Here is a 21,616-nt window from a genome sequence, read left to right on the forward strand (position 1 = left end):
GAAATTCGTCTTAACTTCTGTGCTGGGGGAAGCCAAGTAGTGAATCTCAAGCTTCAGTGGACGCCAGAAGATACAGGCTATCCCCTTTAATGGGTGTGTGTGTGTTGTGTTTATTTGCTTAATCATGTTGGACTCTTTGTGACCCCACGGACTGTAGCCCGCCAGGCTCCTCTGTCCATGGGGATTCTCCAGGCCAGAATATTCAAGTGGGTTGCCGTGCCCTCCTCCAGGGGATCTTCCCAACCCAGGGATGGAACCCAGGTCTCCCGCGATGCAGGTGGATTCTTTACCATCTGATCCATAAGGGAAGTGCGCACGCGTGCGTGCATGTGTCTGTCTGTCTTAAGAGGGTATGGACATTCCCAATGTCAGTCATCTAGGAAAGAGGCATATCTTAGGATGAGATAAGCCCAGTGTCAATCATCTGGGAAAGAGGCATATTTTAGGATGAGAAAAGATTTTGGAATGTGGGCTTTAAGAAGGAGGTAGAACATCTTCCTTCTTCATGGAGGGTTGGTTTCTTTTGGGGCTGAAATCTTGAAGAGTCTGTGTGGGTGATAACAAGCATGGGCTGCAAGAAGTGTGGCGTGAAGTGAGAGGACCCCATGAGGATATCTTGAGGCTGGTGGGCTCTAAAAGCAGCTATGCCCAGTGCCCAGTTTTAAATTATTCTGTTTGTTATTTCCTTACCCACAAACCTTTTGTCGGGTCTTCAACATTCTATTCTGATCTCAGTAGTGAAGCGGGGTGATGGGAGATGGTCTGTGTTTTATCTTTGGAGTAAAGAAAAAAGCTGCTCCCTGCTAAGCCCAGCATTGTGGTGACAGATAAACTTCTGACCCTGTCACCCCTCTAGACTGGGTGTTATTTTGATTACTGTTAACATGGAGTTGTTCAGTCTCTTATGTTGTTCATGTCCGACTCTTATGCAACTCCATGGACTGTAGTCTGCCAGGCTCCTCTGTTCATGGGATTTTCCAGGCAAGAATACTGGAATGGGTTGCCGTTTCCTTCTGCAGGGGGTCTTCCCAATCCAGGGATCAAACCTGTGGCTCCACTGAGCTACCTGGGGTGTTAATGGGATTTAGCACGTTTTCCTCCAGATGTTATGCAGACAGGGAAAAGATAAGCCTTGCTGGAGAGTGTGTTGGAAGGATGAAGGAAAAAGCTGAATGAGCCCAGGTAACAAATGACTTTGAATTCATTAGTTCATTCAGTAATATGTGGCACTCCTATGTGCCACTGGACATGTAGGCAGTGGGTTTACAACAGTAAACAGTGAACAGTAAGTCTAACCTAGCGAAGCCAGCAGATAGTCTGGCAGTATCCTACAACATGGGCTTCCCTGGTAGCTCAGCTGGTAAAGAATCCACCTGCAATGCAGGAGACCCCGGTTTGATTTGTGGGTCAGGAAGATCCCCTGGAGAAGGGATAGGCCACTCCAGTTTTCTTGGGCTTCTCTGCTGGCTCAGACGGTAAAGAATCTGCCTGCAATGCCAGAGACCTGGGTTCAATCCCTGGGTTTGGAAGATCCCCTAGAGAAGGGAATGGCAACCCACTCCAGTATTCCTGCCTGGATAATTCCATGGACAGAGGAGCCTGGCGGCCTATAGTCCATTGAGGTTTGCAAAGAGCTGGACACGGCTGAGCGACTTAAGCATGGCAGAGTGGCACATCCTGATATAAGGGGACCTCAAAACTAGTATTTGATGGATTCTGTCCCCTAGAGGTTACAGTAAAAGGAGTAAACTTCAGAAGAGTGTAGCAATAATACAAGGAATTCTCATTAAGGAATTTTTTTTATTCACTCAGTAAATTTATTGAGTATCTAAGTTAGGCCACATATTATGTGCCAGAGAAATGAAAGTAGAGACATGGCCCTTCCCTCATGCTCAAACAGTACTGTGGCTAAAGACTGAAAGAAGAAAGGAAAAAGGGCTTCCCAGGTGGCGCTAGTGGTAAAGAACCCACCTGCAATGTAGGAGACAAGGGTTCGATCCCTGGGTCTGGAATATACCCCGGAGAAAGAAATGGCAACCCACTCCAGTGTTCTTGCCTGAAGAATCCCATGGACAGAGGAACCTGGTGGGCTACAGTCCATGGGGTCGCAAAGAGTCGGAGGCGACTGAAGAGACAGCACACACGCAGGTGCTAAGAAACTGGAGGCTGCTAGGATGACAGTGGAAACTACTTTAGAAAAATGGTCTGAGGAGACTGGCTTGCGAAGACAAAAAGTACCTACCAGGTGGGAAAAAGGGTGGCACCAAATGAAAGGCTGGAGTGAAAGTTTAGTCGCTCAGTCGTGTTGGATTGTAGACTACCAGGCTCCTCCGTCTACAGGATTTTCCAGGCAAGAGTACTGGAGTGGGTTTCCATTTCCTTCTCCAGAGGATCTTCCCAACTGAGGGAAGAACCCAGGTCTCTCACACTGTAGGCAGACTCTTTACCATCTGAGCCACCAGGGAAGTCCCTGGAGAGCAGGGCCCAAGGAGGAGGCATGAGTTGAGATGTTAGACAAAATAAGAGCCTGGGCAGGCCATAGCGGTCAGTTTAACTGGATAAATTTGTGCCAAGCCCAGTGCTAACATTTGGTACTAGAACTTGGGACATATACTTCAAAGACAAAACTGCTTAAAACAGCCCTTCAGGCTTTGGCCCCTGGTACATTCCATTCAGTGGTCTCTGCAGTTCCCTTTCCCGAGGCGCACCCTAGAGGCGCCTCAGGCCCCGAACCAGGGTGGAGTCCCAGGCTCTCGCCTGCGCTTGACCTTCTCCGCCACCAGAGGGCGCTGCAAGCAGATCGTCCTCCACTAGCCGGTCTTCCCTCGAATAAGGAATGGACTAGGGGAGCGAAGCCGCTGTTGGCTCTGGGCTGTAGGCGAGGGCGTCAACGCTCATGTCTGCCGCAGTCCGAGGAGAACACAAAAAGTAACGTACAAGCTGCAAGGCCCAGCCCAGGCTTCCACGCACGTTCGGCGCGCGCTGAGCCCACCCTGCGTTGGGGGGGGCGGAGCCCCGCCCTCGCCCCGCCCACCCCAGCTCACGCGAACGACGCCGCGCTCCTGAGGCCGGAAGCTCTCGCGAGCCGGCGCGCGCGCTCTCGCGTTTCCCGGCGTCCCCGAGGTTTCCTCGAGGTTTCCCCGAGTAACGGCGCCGCTGGGCGCTCACGGTACTTCCGGAGTTCCCGGACCGGCGTTTCTTTGAGGCGGCTACGCTCGCGCTGCTCCGGCCGTTCCCCTCCCCGAGGCACGCTGGTCTCCCAGGGCCGCCTTAGCTATGTGCTCGTTAGCGTCAGGCGCTACCGGTGGGTACCCCGACCCCTCAGCGCGCAGGCCGCGCCGCTGTGGGGCCGTTGAGAGCCCCCTTCTCCCCCTGCGCCCTGGTCGGGGCGGAGGGGCCCAGCGGAGATGGACGGGGAGGTGCGGGGGTGGGGGAGGGCCGTCCAGGCCCAAAGCCTTCTCCGCTCCCTGCTCCTCGTGCGCCCGTTTAGCACTGGTGTCCGAGGCCGTCTGACCGTTTGCGTGTGCTAGGCGCCGCGGAGGAGGAGGACCCGCCAGGCCTGTCAGACAGCGGAGATGAGGCCAGCTGGGAGGATGAGGACGACGCAGATCTCCCCCACGCCGAGCAGCAGACCCCTTGCCTGTTCTGTGACAGGTTCGTCCATCTCAGCGCCAGGCTAAAGCCCAAGGTGGCCGAGCCACGTGGGTTTTCGTGATCGGTTCAGCTGGAGTCTGTAACCCGAGTGGCTGCCCTGGAAATGTGGAACCCGTGTTTGGGAGTGAGGGTTTGTCCAGAGGGAGGAGCCATGAACTGGAAGCCAGGTTACACTATTGATCTTCGACGGGCCTTAGTTTCCCCTTGTGTAAAAAGTGTTCTGGACTGGATCTGTGGTTCCCTAGTCTGGTTGTCACCTAAAACACTTAAGAAAAAAAAGTAACAGATGCTAGATTTTGCACCTCTGCCCTTCTAAATCAGGGTTAGTGTCTAGGAATCTGCTTTTTAACAAAGACACTGTCCGAAGTGATTCTAAAGAATAACAAGGCAGTCACTAAACTAGATTAATCCCTCAGAATCCTTCCAGCTCTCCCTTTCTGTATTTGTTTGACAAGTAGAAAGCTTTTCAGGTGTAAATAGTTCCATTTGAACCATTTAAAAATCACCTTTGTTATAGGATCCCCACCTGTAGAAGGTGAAGGAAATTGATGCCTTTTTCGCTTTGAGAGAAAGACATTGCAATACCAGTAACTTGTTCAGAGTTGCAGAGCTGTGGTTTGTCTTATATCCAAAACAGTGTTGTTTACATTTAAAATTCTGCCTCTTCATCTCAACAAACTTTGGCTGCTTCTCTGGGCAAGTGGAGATCAAAGAGGACTGATTGCCATTGACTAGTATTACTTTAATAAACATTTTACTAGTTCCCCCTGAGTTTGTGTATGGTGCTGATTGATGGTATATTAGCTTCTCTTGATTTCGTCAGTTTCCACATGTAGCCTCATTTGGGTAAATAAGGGATGTGTGCATATACTCTAGTCACAAAATAATATTTATTGAGTATCAGGGAGGTGCTTCTTTGTGGTAGGCTTCGTAAGTACTACAAAAATAACCCGTCTTGGTAAATGTTTATTTAAAACTGCTGCCTATGTGCTAAGCATAAAGATGTGTCTCTGTTGTAAATTCCTAACTTATTGTGCATCCTTCAGTTTTGCAGATAACATAATAAAGAAGCTTGGGCCTCCTAGTGTCTGTAATGCAAATCCTTGTGGAGCACGATAAGACCACTTTTTGAAATATGGCGCTTAGGAAATGTGCCAGTTATAAAATTACATTTTATGCTTTATTTCTAAAAGATGTTTGAGCTGTGCCAGTTCAGAGCCTCTGAAAACAAGAGTTGATACTTTGAGGAAAAAAGAGTCTTACATGGGGAATGTTCATGTCTTGAGAGAGAGAGATTATCAAAGGGATTTCTCTCTCTCAAAAGCTTTGTGATAAATTCATTGCTATTGTTCGGCAAATTAATCTTGACCTTTAAAGGATAGTTTGTTTTAGGTGTAAAGTGGAACTCAGAAGTACTAATTCCCTTTAGAAGTGCTAGGATCCTCTTTACAGGTGGTTTTTATTATTATTAATTGGAAGTAAAACTGGAAACTTGTAGAGTGAGGGGGAAAAGTTTATATCTGATTAAGTATGAAATCAATACTGAGAGTTGTTAGGGGACTATTCCATGAAGCTGTTGCTTGGTTTTTCAGGTTATTTACATCTGCTGAAGAAACATTTTCACACTGTAAGTTGGAGCATCAATTTAGTATTGATAACATGGTTCATAAACATGGTAAGTATTTTTTAGAATAAAGAAAATTTTAGTAATGAAATTCAAATTCAAACTTTGTTTTTCCACATCTCTTCTTTTTCTATACAAGTCTAATATAGTGAAACATATAGTAACAGTTTATGAAAATAAGGTGTTTTTGGCAAGTGGCTTTTTAGGAAAGATTAATAAGTCATTCTTCTAGATAAGAGTCACTGTTTTTAAGCTTAAATTGGCTTCACAGCTAAAAAGGAAAAAAACACCCTTGGCACGTGATTGCATTGTAATCATTTTAAGAGAAGGGGGGATGTTAGAATTAGGGAGAACAAGGGTAAAGGTGGACTTGGGAAAAGGAGGCAGATGTCTCTTCATAAAGAGACAACTTACCGGCTCAGAGCATAACGTAGACTTCAGGGCACAGAAGATTGGGTTTCATAAGGAGTTCGATAAGAGAGTATGGAAGTAGGGAGTGGTAAACTTAAGGTGGTAGCCAGAGGTTCAGATGATGATTCTGTTCTAACTTGGATCTGCTGCTGCTGCTAAGTCGCTTCAGCTGTGTCCGACTCTGTGCGACCCCATAGACGGCAGCCCACCAGGCTCCCCTGTCCCTGGGATCCTCCAGGCAATAACACTGGAGTGGGTTGCCATTTCTTTCTCCAGTGCATGAAGGTGAAAAGTGAAAGTGAAGTCGCTCAGTCGTGTCCGACTCTGAGCGACCCCATGGACTGCAGCCTACCGGGCTCCTCCATCCATGGGATTTTCCAGGCAAGAGTACTAGACATACTTAAAGCCTTCTACTTTAAATAAATATTGAAGAGCTACAGTATGGTACTAAAATTAATTCAGTAGAGAATTGACTTTTTGGTCCCTGTATTTACTAATAACTAGAAAGGACGTTACTGAAGAATAGCAAATAGGCAGATTTTAGGTCTTGGATACACACATGATGCAGTTATGTTTGTGAACCGTAAGTTCAACCGCAACTATTTTTGTAAGACATAAAGTACTGTTGCATTGTTTGTTTTTTTTTATATTTCTAATGTGCCTTTTTAAATTGGAATCATGTTTAATATAATTTTATGTTTTCACTTATCAAATGGGGGTTTTGTATGTTATGCATATGAAACACTTTCATATACCAGTATGTTCTCATAACAGTCTTTTGCCAGGGCTTTCCTGGTGGCTCAGCAGTAAAGAATCTGCCTGCAGTGCAGGAGGCACAGGAGCTGCATGTTCAATCCCTGGGTCGGGAAGATCCCCTGGGGGAGGGCATGGCAACCCACTCCAGTGTTCTTGCCTGGAGAACCCCACGGACAGAGGAACCTGGAAGGCTGCAGTCCATAGGGTTGCACAGAGTCAGACATGAGAAGTGACTGAGCACAGCACATGTTCTCGTAACAGTCTTTCTCATGACAAATAATAATTGGTTGGGCATGCTATTTGCTCTCCCTTATTTTAAATGCTGCTTCATTTCTGAAAAGATGAGAACCAGATACAAGCCTTATTGTTTTTTCATTTGTATCATTTAACTTAATGTAAAAGCTAGTAGACTTTGTGTACTCTGTGTTTGGTAGATACTATAAAAATTGGGAAATTAGAAAATTTGGCTCTAATGTCAACTGCCAAATACTTGGTAAAATCTAGGGCCTAATCTTCCTTATTGGTATTTTTCTGAGAAGAGTAGAATTCTAAAAATTCCCATTTTCTAGAAATGCAAGGAAGGCATTTAGAAATTTGTTATCTATGGCTGTTGTCTCACCAGAGAAGCATCTCTGGAGCAAGTCAATGAAACAAAACTCAGGTTGAAATAAGTGAATTTTTTTTTCCCTTTTAGGACTTGAATTTTATGGATACATTAAACTGATAAATTTTATTAGACTTAAGGTAAGATGGTAGCTTAATTTACAATTTCGTTTAAAACCTAAAGAAATACTGCAGTGATTATCAGTGCACCCATTTTTAAGAGACTATAAAGAGCTGCTGTATAAGGAAGTGTTTTAAATTTGACAGTCATCATATTGGAATCTTGGACATTAGGAACTAGCACAACACGTAGCACCAGGTAAATGCGTGGTGCTTACATACATACACAAGTACCGTACTTACGTGTGTTACCATACGTACTTACCATGCTTGAGTATGGTTTTTAATTGCACGTGAGAGATGAATCAGTATTATGTGGCAAAGTAATTCAGTGTCAGATAAAGAATACAGTCTTTCTGTAAAAGCAGAAATTTCTGATTTCTAGTGTGATTTTTAAGTGCTTTGGTTGCTCTTTTTTTGTTCTGGTCAGTTGATATTTATATTGCCATTTCCCCCAAATCCAAACTGCATAAAACTGTGCACTGACACAATTAAGCAATCATTCAGTCAAGTTAATGAAATGGCAGGTTAACACAGGTTCATTTTAAATAGCAATTGTGTTAATGTAGACATGCTTTCCTTTTTTGTTTAATTTTCTTTTGGTAGGGGGATTGTGTGATTATGTGCAGTGAAAAAATATGCAATTGATTTTATTTCCAGAATCCTACAGTTGAATATATGAATTCCATATACAACCCAGTGCCTTGGGAAAAAGAAGAATATTTAAAGCCAGTATTAGAAGATGACCTTTTACTTCAATTTGGTAAGCTGAACATTCGACATCTACTTTAAAGTAGGGTCATTTGTTACGGCAGAATAGTGGTTAGGTTTTACAGGAGATATGTAACGTCCTTGATTCTCGAAAGACCTTTTGGGTAGTTGGTTTCAGTAGGTAAGTTAAGTCACTTGAAAAGTGAGTCACGCTAACAATTACCAGGGAGGGCTATGAGCTTGGGATAAACATTGTGTATAAGATGTTTGGAAACATAGGAAAGTTTAGAGTAATTTTTAGTTGGCAGACTAATTTTTAATGTAACTCAAATTGACAACTTTTAAATCTAAATTAAAAAATTTAAATCAGATATAATATTTAATAGATTTAAGTAAATTTAGCAATATTTGCTGTTTTTACATCATCAGATAATTGACTTTTCTTAAGATATCTAATTTACAGAGCTGTTGTTAGGTGGGTGAGATAGGATTTGCATAGCTCAAAGTATCTCCCCTAAGAAATCTGTTACAAAGGAGATGTTAACTTTTGTGGAAAAGCCAAGCAGACCCCACCACAACCGAGTGATCAAGGTTAACATCACCAGTAATAACCATATTGACATCATGAACCCCTTTGTGTAATGCTCTGAGGAGATAGCATTGTTTCTCTGTTGTCCTTGCCCAAAGTGTATAACCTCATTCCAGTAGTGAAAAGCTCATCAGACAGTCCTAGGCTGAGGAACATTCTACAAAATTACTGATGAGTGTTCTTCACAAGTGTCAAGATAGTTATTGGGCACATTATTGTATAAATGGGTCACAGTGCTAGTATTTTTCTTCAGATCTTTTATGTCTTTTTGGAGTTTTAAAGATCTGCCGGTATCAATTGTTGATTGAGGTATATTTGAATCCCTGACCATTATTAGAGGATTTTCTGCTTTTACCATTAATTCTGTCAGCTTTGGCTTCATGTATTTTGAAGCTCTCTTGTGAGATTTATTCTCATAATTGTTAGGTCTTCGTGATAAACTGACTGTCTTCTGTGGTAGTTTCCAGCTGCCAAGATGGAGTGTCCAGGTGATTTGAACTTCCTCAGGTAGAATACAGATGTGGCAGTCCTTCCTGAGTGTGGTTTAGGACTTTGAATTAGACTGTTTTGGTATACTATAGGTATGAATGTTAATGTTTACTGAATCCTTTCTCATTTTCAAAGCTGTACACTTAACCTTTAATTTATAATTATCTGTGTGCAACTGGCCTGTTATATCCAGGAGTTGTACATCTTTGGATTCAACCCACCTTGGATCAAAAATATTCAGGAAAAAAAATTCCAGAAAATTAAAAAAAAATCTTGAATTTGCTGCCCAGTGGCAACTACTTACATTGTATTTACAACTATTTGTATAGCATTTATATTTTACTAGTTACTATAAGAAATCTAGAGATGATTTAAAGTGCTAAGTGTAAATTGCCATTTTATACAGGGACTTGAGCATCTGTGGGTTTTGGTACCTGAGAGAGGTCCTGAAACAGAGCCCCTGCAGATAGCAAGGGACAACTGTATTATTAATACTTAAAGTTTTTATTCTGACTAACTTAATTGCAGCAGAAAGCAAAACAGAGAAACTAGCTGAAACAAGTCAATTTCTTTGTTCAGTTCTTTAACAAGGTGGTTTGCAAACAGTTCAAAGAATTTTGAAGAGAAGATACACAATGAGAGTTGTAGTAGGAAGTAGAGAAATGGCACACCATCCTTTAACAGTTGGGCAGTATTTTGTTGCTGTTGTTAATTTTGGGTGAATTAAATAGTGGATGAATCTATAGTTTTGTTTTTTTTTTGAATCTATAGTTTTTAAAGCAAAGAGTCAGTATTCTGCCAGACTGATTATCCTGCACTGCTTTTATAACAAGTTCAATTTATGCGTTAGTCTTTAAGTTACATAACATTGTGAATTTGTTAAACTTAGTATTTTGTCCCAGCTCTAAAGAATTGCTGCAAGTAGACTGAATGGGGAAAAAAAAAGTCCTGTTTCCCTCAGTGCTGCTCTGAGGAAACAGTATAATACCTGCATTGTTTTTATAGCTTTAGGTTGATGTGAAAGTTAATTAGACTAGTCAATGGACATTGAAGTTCTATACAACTCACTAGCTCCGTATATTAATTTCTGTTTTCAGAATTAATGATTTATATACATTAACTTCTATAGCAGAAGTTACTAATTTACATATAGTGAAATTAAATTTAAATCAATTTTTAATAATATTAGGAATTAGGATATTTAACAATATCAGCACTAAGGCAGTGTATAGATTGCATACCACCTTACCCAAGATGAAAAACTTAATGAATGTACAAAATTCCTTACCTCCATGCTGTTCTTAAGGAATATCTAAATGTAATACCTGTTTTGCTACAGGTAAAGACCCAGAAACTAGAGGTGGCCCTCTGTGATGGCAGGACATGGGCTAGAAGCAGGAATGGGTTTGAATCATAGTTCCCTTATTAAACAGCTGTATGACTTTGGGCTAGTCAATTTCTCTGAAATTTATTTTTCCCATGTCTTAAAACAGGGATAAATGTTTATATTTTAGGTTTGTTTTGAAGATGAAACGAGATGTGATACATGAATTTCAAACATACCCGATCAGTAAATATTAGCATTTTTTTTCCTTCTACTTTTTTGCTTTGTCCTGGGTTTGATTCAGTGCAATTACTGTTTGTTTGTGTGTTCAGTGTAGCCAACTAGTGAAAAACTTAGACTAATAGCATGTTCTTTATAAACTCAAAACAATTTGGATATTAAGTATTTAATTAAATGTACTTGTACTGATTTTTCTCAGTTGGCTGCATAATAGGCACTTAGTATATATTTATTTGTAACACATGTATATGTGCTTCATTGTTATAAGATGGCCTGAAAATAATGTCCATTCATTTTTTTAGATGTAGAAGATCTTTATGAACCGGTCTCAGTCCCATTCTCATATCCCAATGGGCTCAGTGAAAATGCGTCTCTTCTTGAAAAATTGAAACACATGGAAACTAGGGCACTATCTGCTGAAGCTGCATTGGCTGGAGCACGTGAGGACCTGCAAAAAATGAAGTAATTTATCAATCTTACAGAAAATTAATGGTTTAGATCCCCCAAATAATACAGTTCAAGTGGAATACAGTAAAATATTTCATGTACTAGAAAGCACAGTGTAGATATTTAATTTTAGTAATATTGAGGATATGCAGTATTTTTGTACATTGTGGCTACAACTAATTAACATAAAATTCTATTCTCATATACTTCTATATAATTACTTTTATATTAATGGTAATTGTCCTCAGGAGTGTTTTCCTCTTGAGTGCTTTTGTTCCTTAATACTACTTTCTTTCTAATAGCTTTCTCCACTTTACTTTTCTTCTCCTGGGCTTTTTAAAGTATAGGGATTAGTACTTTTTAGACTTGGGGAAAATACGCAGTTGAAGTATTTGTTTTTAAAGAATCAAATGATAATTATGGTGAAGTATGTAATCAGAAAACTAGCTCCATAAGCTGGTTTTCTACAGTGTGTAAATTAGCATTCTGCTGGCTTAGTACTTGTCAGAATTTTACGTGTATATAGATCACCTGGGTAACACAATAAACTACAAATTCTGATTCAGGAGGCCTTGAATAGAGTCTGAGATTCTGCCTTTCTATCATGTATATATACCTCCAGCTTAACCTGTTAGATTTGTAAGTTGTTTGCTACTGCCTGAGTACCCATTTGCCAGAATGTCCAGCAGGAAAAACAGTCAAGTGAATTGTAGTTTCCCTTCCCCTTTTCTGATATTTTACGCTGAGTAACCTAGTAACCAACAACTCTTTTATCTGCATCTTTACACTTCTTTCCCATGTATACGTTATAGGTTCCTGATGTGTTGTGATCAGAGAGGGAACTGAGTTAGAGCCTGAGTGGATGGTGTTGGTGTGTGTAAATAATTTCCAGTTTGGATTTGCCCATATAACCCTTCCACGATATAATAAGATTTTGGAACAGTAGAAAAGTGAATAGAGTCATAGTGTGCTTATTTTGTTGGTCGAAAGGTATCAACAGCCATAATTTGCAGTTGGCTATGCTTTTGTGGTTTGCAGAAGGAATGCTTCCAGCTGGGTTTGAATATGCCCGTTGCTTAAAATCCAGCAGGGGGAGCTTTTCGTTGCTTAAGGTGGAGCGTGATTTAGAGGCTCATCACACTCCACACTCCCCTCCTACCTCTGCCTCAGCCTTTCCTTTTTTCATGGTCCAATAAACTTGTCTCAAGGGTGTATTTCAAATTGATTACAGACAATTTGCTCAGGATTTTGTGATGAACGCAGATGTCAGAGCCTGCCCGTCATCTACCACTGCCATTGCAGATCTCCTGGAGGATGAGGATGGTGTTTATTTCAGCTCCTACGGGCATTATGGGATACACGAAGAAATGCTCAAGGTTAGAAAAGAGCACAAATGTGCAAAGTCCATACTGAAGGAAAGATAGAGTGAAACTGGTTCTTAACACACAGGCTGTGGTAGAACTGCCTTTTTCTTTTTTTTGAGAACTGCTTTTTAGATCTTTTTGGTACTTGATAGCTCATCTTACGTTGAAAAGATTATAGAAGCATCAGAATTACTGTAAATTCTACTTAAGATCATTATTAATCTTTGTTGTGAGATTACTTTTGCTTAAAATAGAACAATGGGAAAAATTGCTAATGATTTTAGGTTTCTCATGAGCAACTTTTAAGTAGGAAGAAATAAATTCTATGTTTGCCTTTTAATGTGTGAAGGAGAAATTAGTGTTTTAATTGGCAGTACTGTCATTAGTTTAGGCAAAGAATAATTATTTGGTACAAAGTTAGTTGTAGATAATTCTCACAGTTATAACTTTTTTACATTTGAAATCAATGATAGAATTTCCTAAGTCAGATCAGATACTTGAACTTGGTTTTAATTTTTGTAATGGTAATGTTTATATAAACTATAAGTAGATTTCTAGCTGTACCTGGTATAATAGATACATTTTATCATCTATTATAAATTATAAAATATCAAAGTGTAATTTTTTAATTTAGTAAAAGTGAAAATATCTAACAAATAGTTGGAGTTTAAAAATTATTGAAAATTTTCAATGTTTATCTCTGTCAATTTTAGATGTCACTACCTTTTTTTTTTTCTTTTTTTCTTAAAACCAACAAAAGAAAAATTCCCTTTTGAATCCTTCCTCAGAAGATTTATTTCTTCTGAAGACTGTGTTCCTTGAAACATACCTATTTAAAATAACCAGGAATATTTAATAACATGTATATATTTTGTTGAGTCAGTTTTGCAGGATTGCAGAGTTGGAGGTTTGCTGATTAACAGTAATTGTGATTATTTGGAGTCTTTTAAAGCAATGTCATGTCATTTCTTCACTAATGACTTGTCATGGTTGGTTGTGCTTTTTGTTGTTACTTGGGTAGTTGCATAGGATTGCAAATAACAGTTATAAGTAATAAATTATTTTAAGTCCAGGATGAATTTATTTAAAAGAAATGGACATACACTCTTTTCCTCATTAAAATTAATTTTATTGTGTCTAGAATATTTTCTTTAAAGGAGTTTTTCTTTGCCCATGTTCATCATTTTAAATCACCCCGTCAGTTTCAATGCCATGAACCTTATGCTTTTGATAGGGAAATTGTATTGGATTTTTCAGACTGGTAAGTTATTGAGACTCCTAGAAGATAGTACATCTGAGTGCTCTTGGTTCAGTCATCTGGGAAATCCAGTTTGGACTTATTTCCAAATCTCTCTCCTGGACCCTTGTAGCTATATTTCAGTAACTAGAGGATTTCATACCTGATAGAGTATCTTTAAGTCCGTTTGATATACATTAAGAAGTTCCAGCTGAAAGTTCCCAGTGCTGTCTTTTCACTTTTAGATCTGGAATCACTTAAGAATTCTTATTAATATAACTTCCCATGCCTTAATTCCCCTTAGCTGATATATAGTATAATCACCTCTCCTTGGATCATAGGAAATATGGATATAGTTCATTCAAAAAGACTATTTGTCCATTTTATATTTTGCTGAGTTACATACTGTGGGCAAATATGAAATATTGCCTTATGTCACACAGTATTTCTTCTGTTTCCCATCAAAACAATTCTTAGCACATACAATTTGTTCAAGGTTGTGCTACTACCAGAATCTCACATGATCTTTACAAATTATTTAAAATTGAGAAGCCATACATACAGGACTTATTTTTATGCTTAGAATTGGCCTGGCTTTTATAAAAATATTATTTGGATTTTTTTGTTGCTTAGTCTCAGATACAGTATTTTAATGACACTATTTTGGATATGCCTTATTTAGTGATTATAAATAAGGATAGTTTGTAATCTTATTTTTTAGAATCAAGATGAAGGTAACTTTGAATTCCAGAGATGTAGTTGATCGCAGAATAGATGACATGAACTTTCAAAATCCTTCGCCACTTTATCTTTCTGATAGGAGTTGCTGCTGATGTTTTAAATCTGAGATGTATCTCTCTCTCTCTCTCTCTCTGTTTTTTCCCCCCAAGAAAAACATTGTTTATCCTGGTGAACATTTATCCAAACTATAATACCATTAAATAATTTTTCTTTACTTCATTTTCCTCATTGTATTTGTAGCTGACTCAGGCATTCTGTCCACCTTCATGAGCCTGTATTTTAAAACATGCTGTTACTTATGTCAGTAAAATTTATAGTATATAATTTTTCTGTTGTCTTTAGTCTCATACTTAAATTTTTAAAATATTTGTAGGAATAATTCCATGACACCATGTCCTAGTCTTAAAAGATTATTTTGCTTCCTAATATTGAGAAGCAGAAGAACCTCTCGTTCTTTTGTGTTTCTTAGTTTTAATAGGTGAGTGCAAAAGATTATTTTATTTTTGTTTATTACCTTATTTTATATTGAACAGTTTTAGTCTTTTGTTAGAATAAATTTTTAGGAATGGTTTGAGGGCTTGTCTTTAATTTGTTTGGATTTTCACATTCAGTGGATTTTCCTCTCAAACATTCATGTATTAAATCAAAGCTCTGCTATGTCCAAAGCACTGTGTTTAGTATACTTTGAATTCCATTGCACCAGGGTGAGCATATGAGTGAAAGCAAATGGAGGTGTAGGAAGAGCTGGATGAAAGATTATGGTTGAGCTGAGCAGCAGTGCATGGACTTAGGACAGGAGTTGGGGCGCTAGTGATTAAAGTAGAGCAGTGTGATTGGTGAGAGCTTTCTGAATGACTGCCTTCTTGACGTGTTCACCCTTTGTGGGTTTTGTTGTGTCAGCAAAAATCACTGGTTATAGTGTAAGAGGAGTATAAAAATAGTAAGAATGTAGGAAATGGTATTTTTTTTAAAGATTTGTAAAATTAATTACTTAATAGTATGTTTAAATTAATTTGAGTATTAGATTCTCATAATAAATCTTAAAATACATAAATTTAATAAACCTGATTTAAAATTTTGTTTGTAAAGCAGTTAGAACTAATACTATCATAAAACATGGAATTAATTATGGAATTCCCCCTGTAAAACAGCTTCTAATTTAAGACTTATATATCTTTTTTTTTAAATCCAATATTGGCATGAACATGGTTTTGTCAGGGATGTGAATGGTATAAATGTTGTAGTATTTGATGTTAACTACTTTTTACCAAGTGTGAAATTTAAAATTCCCGGTTTGAGATATTTTTATCAGACTCGTTTTACTCCCTTAGCAACTGTGCCCTTATTGCTTAATTTGCTGTCAGTACATGCCTCAGCTGAGGTGATTTAAAAGGGAATCTGCACTCTTCAGGAACCAACATAAATGTTAACGTTCAGTGCCTGCCTGAGTTACAGGTCATGTGAGACTCTGGAGTGAAGTCTCATAATGTGGGCTGTAGGGCTCCAATGATTTACTTTTAGGCTTATAGGCTTTTAAGCATCATTTCCTACTACAGACCGTTCTAGAAACAAAACAGGATTATAAATCACGTAGGTGCTGATCGATGACTTTCTTAGAAAACTGTACTCAGTTTAGCTTCATTTTTCATTGCTGCTGCTAAGTCGCTTCAGTCGTGTCTGACTCTGTACGACCCCAGAGACGGTAGCCCACCAGGCTCTCCAGGCATTCTTGCCAGGAGAATTCCTTGGAATTCTCCAGGCAAGAACACTGGAGTGGGTTGCCATTTCCTTCTCCAATGCAGGAAAGAGAAAAGTGAAAGTGAAGTCGCTCAGTCGTGTCCGACTCTTCACGACCCCATGGACTGTAGCCTACCAGGCTCCTTCATCTGTGGGATTTTCCAGGCAAGAGTACTGGAGTGGGGTGCCATTGCCTTCTCCGTCATTTTTCATTATGTAACTGTAATTTTCACATCTGTCTGTTTTGTCTTTTTTCTCTCATATTTTAACCTAGTTCTACTACAGGGAATCAGGCCCATTAGTATTAATCATCACTTGAAGTCTTATAGTGATGGTGCACGTCAAGACAAAAATATGTACATTTTTAAGAACTTAGGTCTTATTTGACTTTCAGTGATGTTATTAAATGTTTTCTTTGTGTGTTGTTGCTGTTACTGTTCTTATTTTCTGTTTGAAAAAATATTTATTTGTCTGTGCTGGGTGTTAGTTTCACCACATGAGATCTTTAGTTGTGGCTTACGGGATCTAGTTCCCCCACCAGGGATCGAACCTGAGTCCCCTGCATTGAGAGCTTGGAGTCTTAGCCAGTGGACCAGCAGGGAAGTCCCTATTATTTTCTTCTAGTAAAAAAAGGTTAAACATGGGTTTCCAGGCAAAAAGTAGCTATAGAAACGTATGTGATAATTAGCAGATATCTTCCTTAAAAAATTTTATTTGTAAGTATAATGTGATGTTTTCCTTTCTCTGCCCTAGGACAGAGTACGAACAGAAAGTTACCGAGATTTTATATACCAAAACCCACATATCTTCAAAGACAAGGTGAGTAGCACAGGCTATAGAATTACATGTTTCATGTGGATTTTGGGTAGCAGAAATACTCTCTTGGGTCATTGTGACAGCAGTTGATTTCATGTGTGTACTGTGCTTAGTCACTCAGTCGTGTCCCACTCTTTTCGACCCCATGGACTGTAGCCCGCCAGGCTCCTCTGTTCACAGGGATTCTCCAGGCAAGAATACTGGAGTGGGTTGCCATGCCCTCCTCCAGGGGTTCTTCCCAACCCAGGGATCAAACCCAGATCTCACGCATCGCAGGTGGATTCTTTACCATCTGAGCCACAAGGAAAGCCCAAGAAGACTGGAGTGGGTACCCTATCCCTTCTCAAGAGGATCTTCCTGTCCCAGAAATTGAACCAAGGTCTCCTGCATTGCAGGTGTATTCTTTACCAGCTGAGCTACCAGGGAAGCCCAATTTCATGTATACTGGCTTTATTTCATGGAAGACTTTTGTGATGCTGATCTGTGGTGCAGAATACTGATAACAGAAATGCTGATTGGTGTTATTCATTACACTTTTTTAATTGAAATTCATTAATTATAGTGATTTAACTTAAACTTTGCTCAGTCAGGTAAGTTTTTCTTAAACCATGTTTTTGATTTACTGTGATTCTTGTTAATTTCAAATGTACAAGATAAACCCCATATCAAAGCATTTAATTATTATTTTAGTTCACATTAATTAGTTAAAACTTAGTTTAAAAACTCACTTGGTAAATAGGGTCAAATATTTTCAGGTAGAATTTATTTTATGTGCTTTTTTTTGAGACCATTTTATGAGATACTTTATATTTTACAGTTAGTCTTTATATTGCCTCTGGTTATTTCAGAGATGATCTTTCATGGTGTGTATGAGTATATGTGTGAAATTTGTGTCATATATTTTTTCCTCCCTTGTGAATTTTTCCGTTTTTTCTTCACTTTCTCTTTACCTCCTTCTCTACATTGGCATGGTACCTAAGAGTTCAGGTTTTCTATTTGTTCCACCTTACTGGAAGTTAGTCCACTAATTTAGTCTAGTATATGATTGTCTCTGCCACTCACATACCTTTGCTTGGAAATTTTCCCCCTCTCTTTCTCCTTCAGGGTCTTCACAGGTGGCTCAGATGGTAAAGTATCTGCCTGCAGTGCGGGAGACCTGGGTTTGATCCCTGGGTCGGGAAGATCCCCTGAAGAAGGGTATGGCAACCCACTCCAGCATTTTTGCCTGGAGAATCCCATGGACAGAGGAGCCTGGTGGGCTACAGTTCATGAGATTGCAAAGAGTCAGACATGACTGAGTGACTAACATACACACACACTTTCTACTTCAAGACTATGTATACTGGTAACATCAGGTTTTCGTAGTTTGCCTTCATTTTAAAAGATAACTTTTCTAAAGTTATTTCATGGACCTTATATGATATTGCAGTAGTGACCCACAACCTTAATATATTGAAAAGACTGTTTTCCTGAGTTTTATGTTGGTTGGAGTAACACATATATACTCTTGAGAAACCATAAATGCCAAGCAAACCTAACCACACATTGATAAAAGAAAGCATGTTAGCCAAAATACTAAGGAAAAATACTTCTAATTTATTAAGAAGCCCTCTCCTAACTGTGGCAGATTTAATCTCTTCAGTAAAAGCAGTAGGTACAACATAAAATAAACTTTATATATTTTCCATGGTCATGTATTTTGTCCAAAAGTGTATAATATAGTATTTCTATAAGTTACAAATAAAAAATTAAAAGTAGATAATGACTGTGTACAGGTCTATGAACCCAGTAAGATGTGTTTCATATACATAGAAATATGCATAATTACTTAATTTCCTGATTAATCTTATGATTACTAATACTTTTGTCTTTTCACTATTTTCTTATGTAATTCAAAAATTGATCAAATACGTATCAATTTCTAACTCTTTAAAGCATATTCAGGATATAATTCTCCATAATTAACAGTAGTAATCTGGAGATTTTATGTGATTTGGAATACTCTTCTTTGTATTGTACTATGGCTGCAGATGTGGAAAATATACTACCATACATTTAAATAGTGTTTGATAATTTATAGATTTTCAAATGTGTTGTCTCTTTGCTGTATAATATACCGTAACTAGGGATGGTAGGTATTTATCTCCATTTAATACATGAGGAATTTGAAACCAATAGGTTAAAGACTTGTCCTAAAATAGGCAACTAAAAAAACAGGACTTGAAGGTTTTAGTCCTAGTCTAGTGCCCTTAACCCTGTGCCCCTGTACTTTAAGGAGAAAATAATTAGGGTGGGATTCATTAATGACTTTTTAATTCTCATTATTTTTCATGCATAGGTCCTGTGTGGCATGACAGAACATGTTCATGAAATTTCTTAAATATAGTTCTTTTAAAAAATGTATGGAATAATATGTCTTAAGTTTTATACCATTGTTTTTGTTTTCATTTTTCTTCATTAGGTAGATAAATTTCATATCACAGCTCTAGCTTCTGTATTATATATTGTTTAGGGCATGGTAGAAGTTGATGTTTCAGAAAAGGGATTAAAATTTCTTTTCCTCTCCCTCCATCCTTCCTGCTTCCTTTCCTTCTTTCCTTTCTTAATATTGTTTTAATTCACAAAGCTCCTGTGGAGGCCATATGGTTTCTCAGATTTAATTTAACTTTCGGTGGCATAATCTTGTTATCGCTCACTTATAATTAATTTCTATTTGTAGTTCATTGAAGACATTCACAGTTTGGTGCCTTTTTTATGCTTTTGATTATTATCTACAGTTAAAATGTTTTATATACATTCCTTCATTTTTTTATAAAACAGTGTATTTTATTATCATTCTCCCTGTTTATTGGTTCTATCAAGTTTTAGTTTATTTGCCCAAATACCTAACTCTGAGCTGGATGTAATAAATAATTAGTATGCAACTAAAAATATAATTTAAGTATGCACTTTTAAAAAAGCGGCTTGACCTATGTTTGAGTCAAGCTTTAAATTACCCAGTGTATGATCCTGAATCTGTTTCTTTCTCTAAAGCTCTCTTTGCTTCAGAAAGAATTAAGTAAGATTTTATATATATATATGCATATAAATTATGTGTGTGTGTAGTTTTACAAGATAATACATACTCTAATTGGAGTACATGATATATATCCTGCTGTACTTCGTTGTTGTCACTTAGCAGTTTCTTTAAGATAATCCCTTATTTAATGTTATTTTAATGGCTCAAAAATTCAGTGTAAATTGGTCATAGTTCTAATTTTTTATATTAGAAATAATGCATGTAAAAATATAAAATATTAAAAATCTTTTTATAAATGTAGGAATAGAATAATAAGATAAATTCTTGCAGAGAACTCTCTGGTTCAGAAAGGTTCTACCCTGGATGGAGTTCGTGCTGCCAGCTTGTCTTTCCAGAAACTGCATGAATGTTGATATTCAATATTCCCAAGCACCATTGCCAAAGCACTGTGCTGTCAAACTTGGTAAATTCTGCACTGATCTTTTATTTTTAACTTTGCAAATATTTCAGTGAAAGTTTCTGGGAAGTCATCACTTACTGTTGTGTTGTATATATTTTTACATTTTATTATTTTATGCCATGTAACATTTCAGGTTGATATACTATAACCATGCTGTAAATATATATGCTCTGCGTTATAGTATTTACTTGATGATGTGGTTAGTATATTTATTTGTAACTTAAAAAAATGGTTTTGCAGTGGTATTTTATAGATTTCATTTTACAGTTTTGAACTCTCTTAATGTATGAAGTGGTTATGTTAAAATGTGCTGACTCACCCAAACAGGTAACATTACGGTCAGGGACAGTCGCATTCTCCTTAAGCAGCCTCAACCTTCTAAGAGGGGCAGAGAGGATAGGGGACACAGAGTAGCAGCCTTTTGACAACCTTATTTCTTCAATAGAAATTAAGACTATTTAGATTCTCTCCTCTGGAGTCAGTTCTGGTATATTTTAAAAATGTAATGAAACAGACTTCCCTTATACTAGTAAACAGTGCAGAAGATAAAATGCATAGGAACAGACTTTAGTATGCAGGACTTAAATGAAAAAGATTTTTAAAAAATGCCAAACTCCTGAAGAACATAAAAGATGATTAAAACAAATTGAAATTCTTACCATGTTCCTGAATAGAAAACACAAAATGAAATTGTGTTCTATAAATTTATGTTTTAGTTCAGTCCCCATAAAAATACTAAGACTTAAAAAAAAAATAGACAAGCTGATTCTCTTAGGCTTGTAGAAAAATGAATATATTACCTAGTGAAAAAGTAGTTGTTGAACAATGTAATAGATTCTTTTTAAAAAAATTTGATTTTATATTGGAGTATAGCCAGTTAATGGAGAAGGCGATGGCACCCCATTCCAGTACTCTTGCTTGGAAAATCCCATGGACAGAGGAGCCTGGTAGGCTGCAGTCCATGGGGTTGCTAGGAGTCGGAGACGACTGAGCAACTTCACTTTTTCTTTTCACTTTCATGCATTGGAGAAGGAAATGGCAACCCACTCCAGTGTTCTTGCCTGGAGAATCTCAGGGATGGGGAAGCCTGATGGGCTGCCGTCTATGGGATCGCACAGAGTTGGACACGACTGAAGTGACTTAGCAGCAGCAGCAGCAGCCAGTTAACAATGTTATGATAGTTTCAGATAGATAGCAAAGGGACTCAGCCATACATATACATGTGTCCATTCTCCCCCAAACTCCTCTCCCATCCAGGCTGTTTGATTGAGCAC

General features: G+C 38.4%; 1 protein-coding gene across 2 annotated transcripts in view; it reads left to right on the forward strand.

Moving 5' to 3' along the window:
* The first annotated feature begins 3,042 nt into the window (after positions 1–3,042).
* PRMT3 (protein arginine methyltransferase 3) overlaps positions 3,043–21,616 on the forward strand; it is a 122,941-nt gene continuing 104,367 nt past the window's right edge. The window contains exons 1-8 of one of the 2 annotated variants that reach the window (XM_027531399.1): positions 3,043–3,304; positions 3,531–3,654; positions 5,247–5,329; positions 7,140–7,189; positions 7,829–7,931; positions 10,824–10,983; positions 12,200–12,344; positions 16,801–16,866. In XM_027531399.1, the coding sequence (XP_027387200.1) occupies positions 3,277–3,304; positions 3,531–3,654; positions 5,247–5,329; positions 7,140–7,189; positions 7,829–7,931; positions 10,824–10,983; positions 12,200–12,344; positions 16,801–16,866 (759 nt within the window). In that variant the 5' untranslated portion in view covers positions 3,043–3,276. The remainder of the gene's footprint in view (positions 3,305–3,530; positions 3,655–5,246; positions 5,330–7,139; positions 7,190–7,828; positions 7,932–10,823; positions 10,984–12,199; positions 12,345–16,800; positions 16,867–21,616) is intronic. The other variant, XM_027531400.1, reaches the window with a different exon arrangement.

Source organism: Bos indicus x Bos taurus, chromosome 29 (genome assembly GCF_003369695.1).
Source record: "Bos indicus x Bos taurus breed Angus x Brahman F1 hybrid chromosome 29, Bos_hybrid_MaternalHap_v2.0, whole genome shotgun sequence".
In the NCBI taxonomy this organism is placed as follows: Eukaryota; Metazoa; Chordata; class Mammalia; order Artiodactyla; family Bovidae; genus Bos; species Bos indicus x Bos taurus.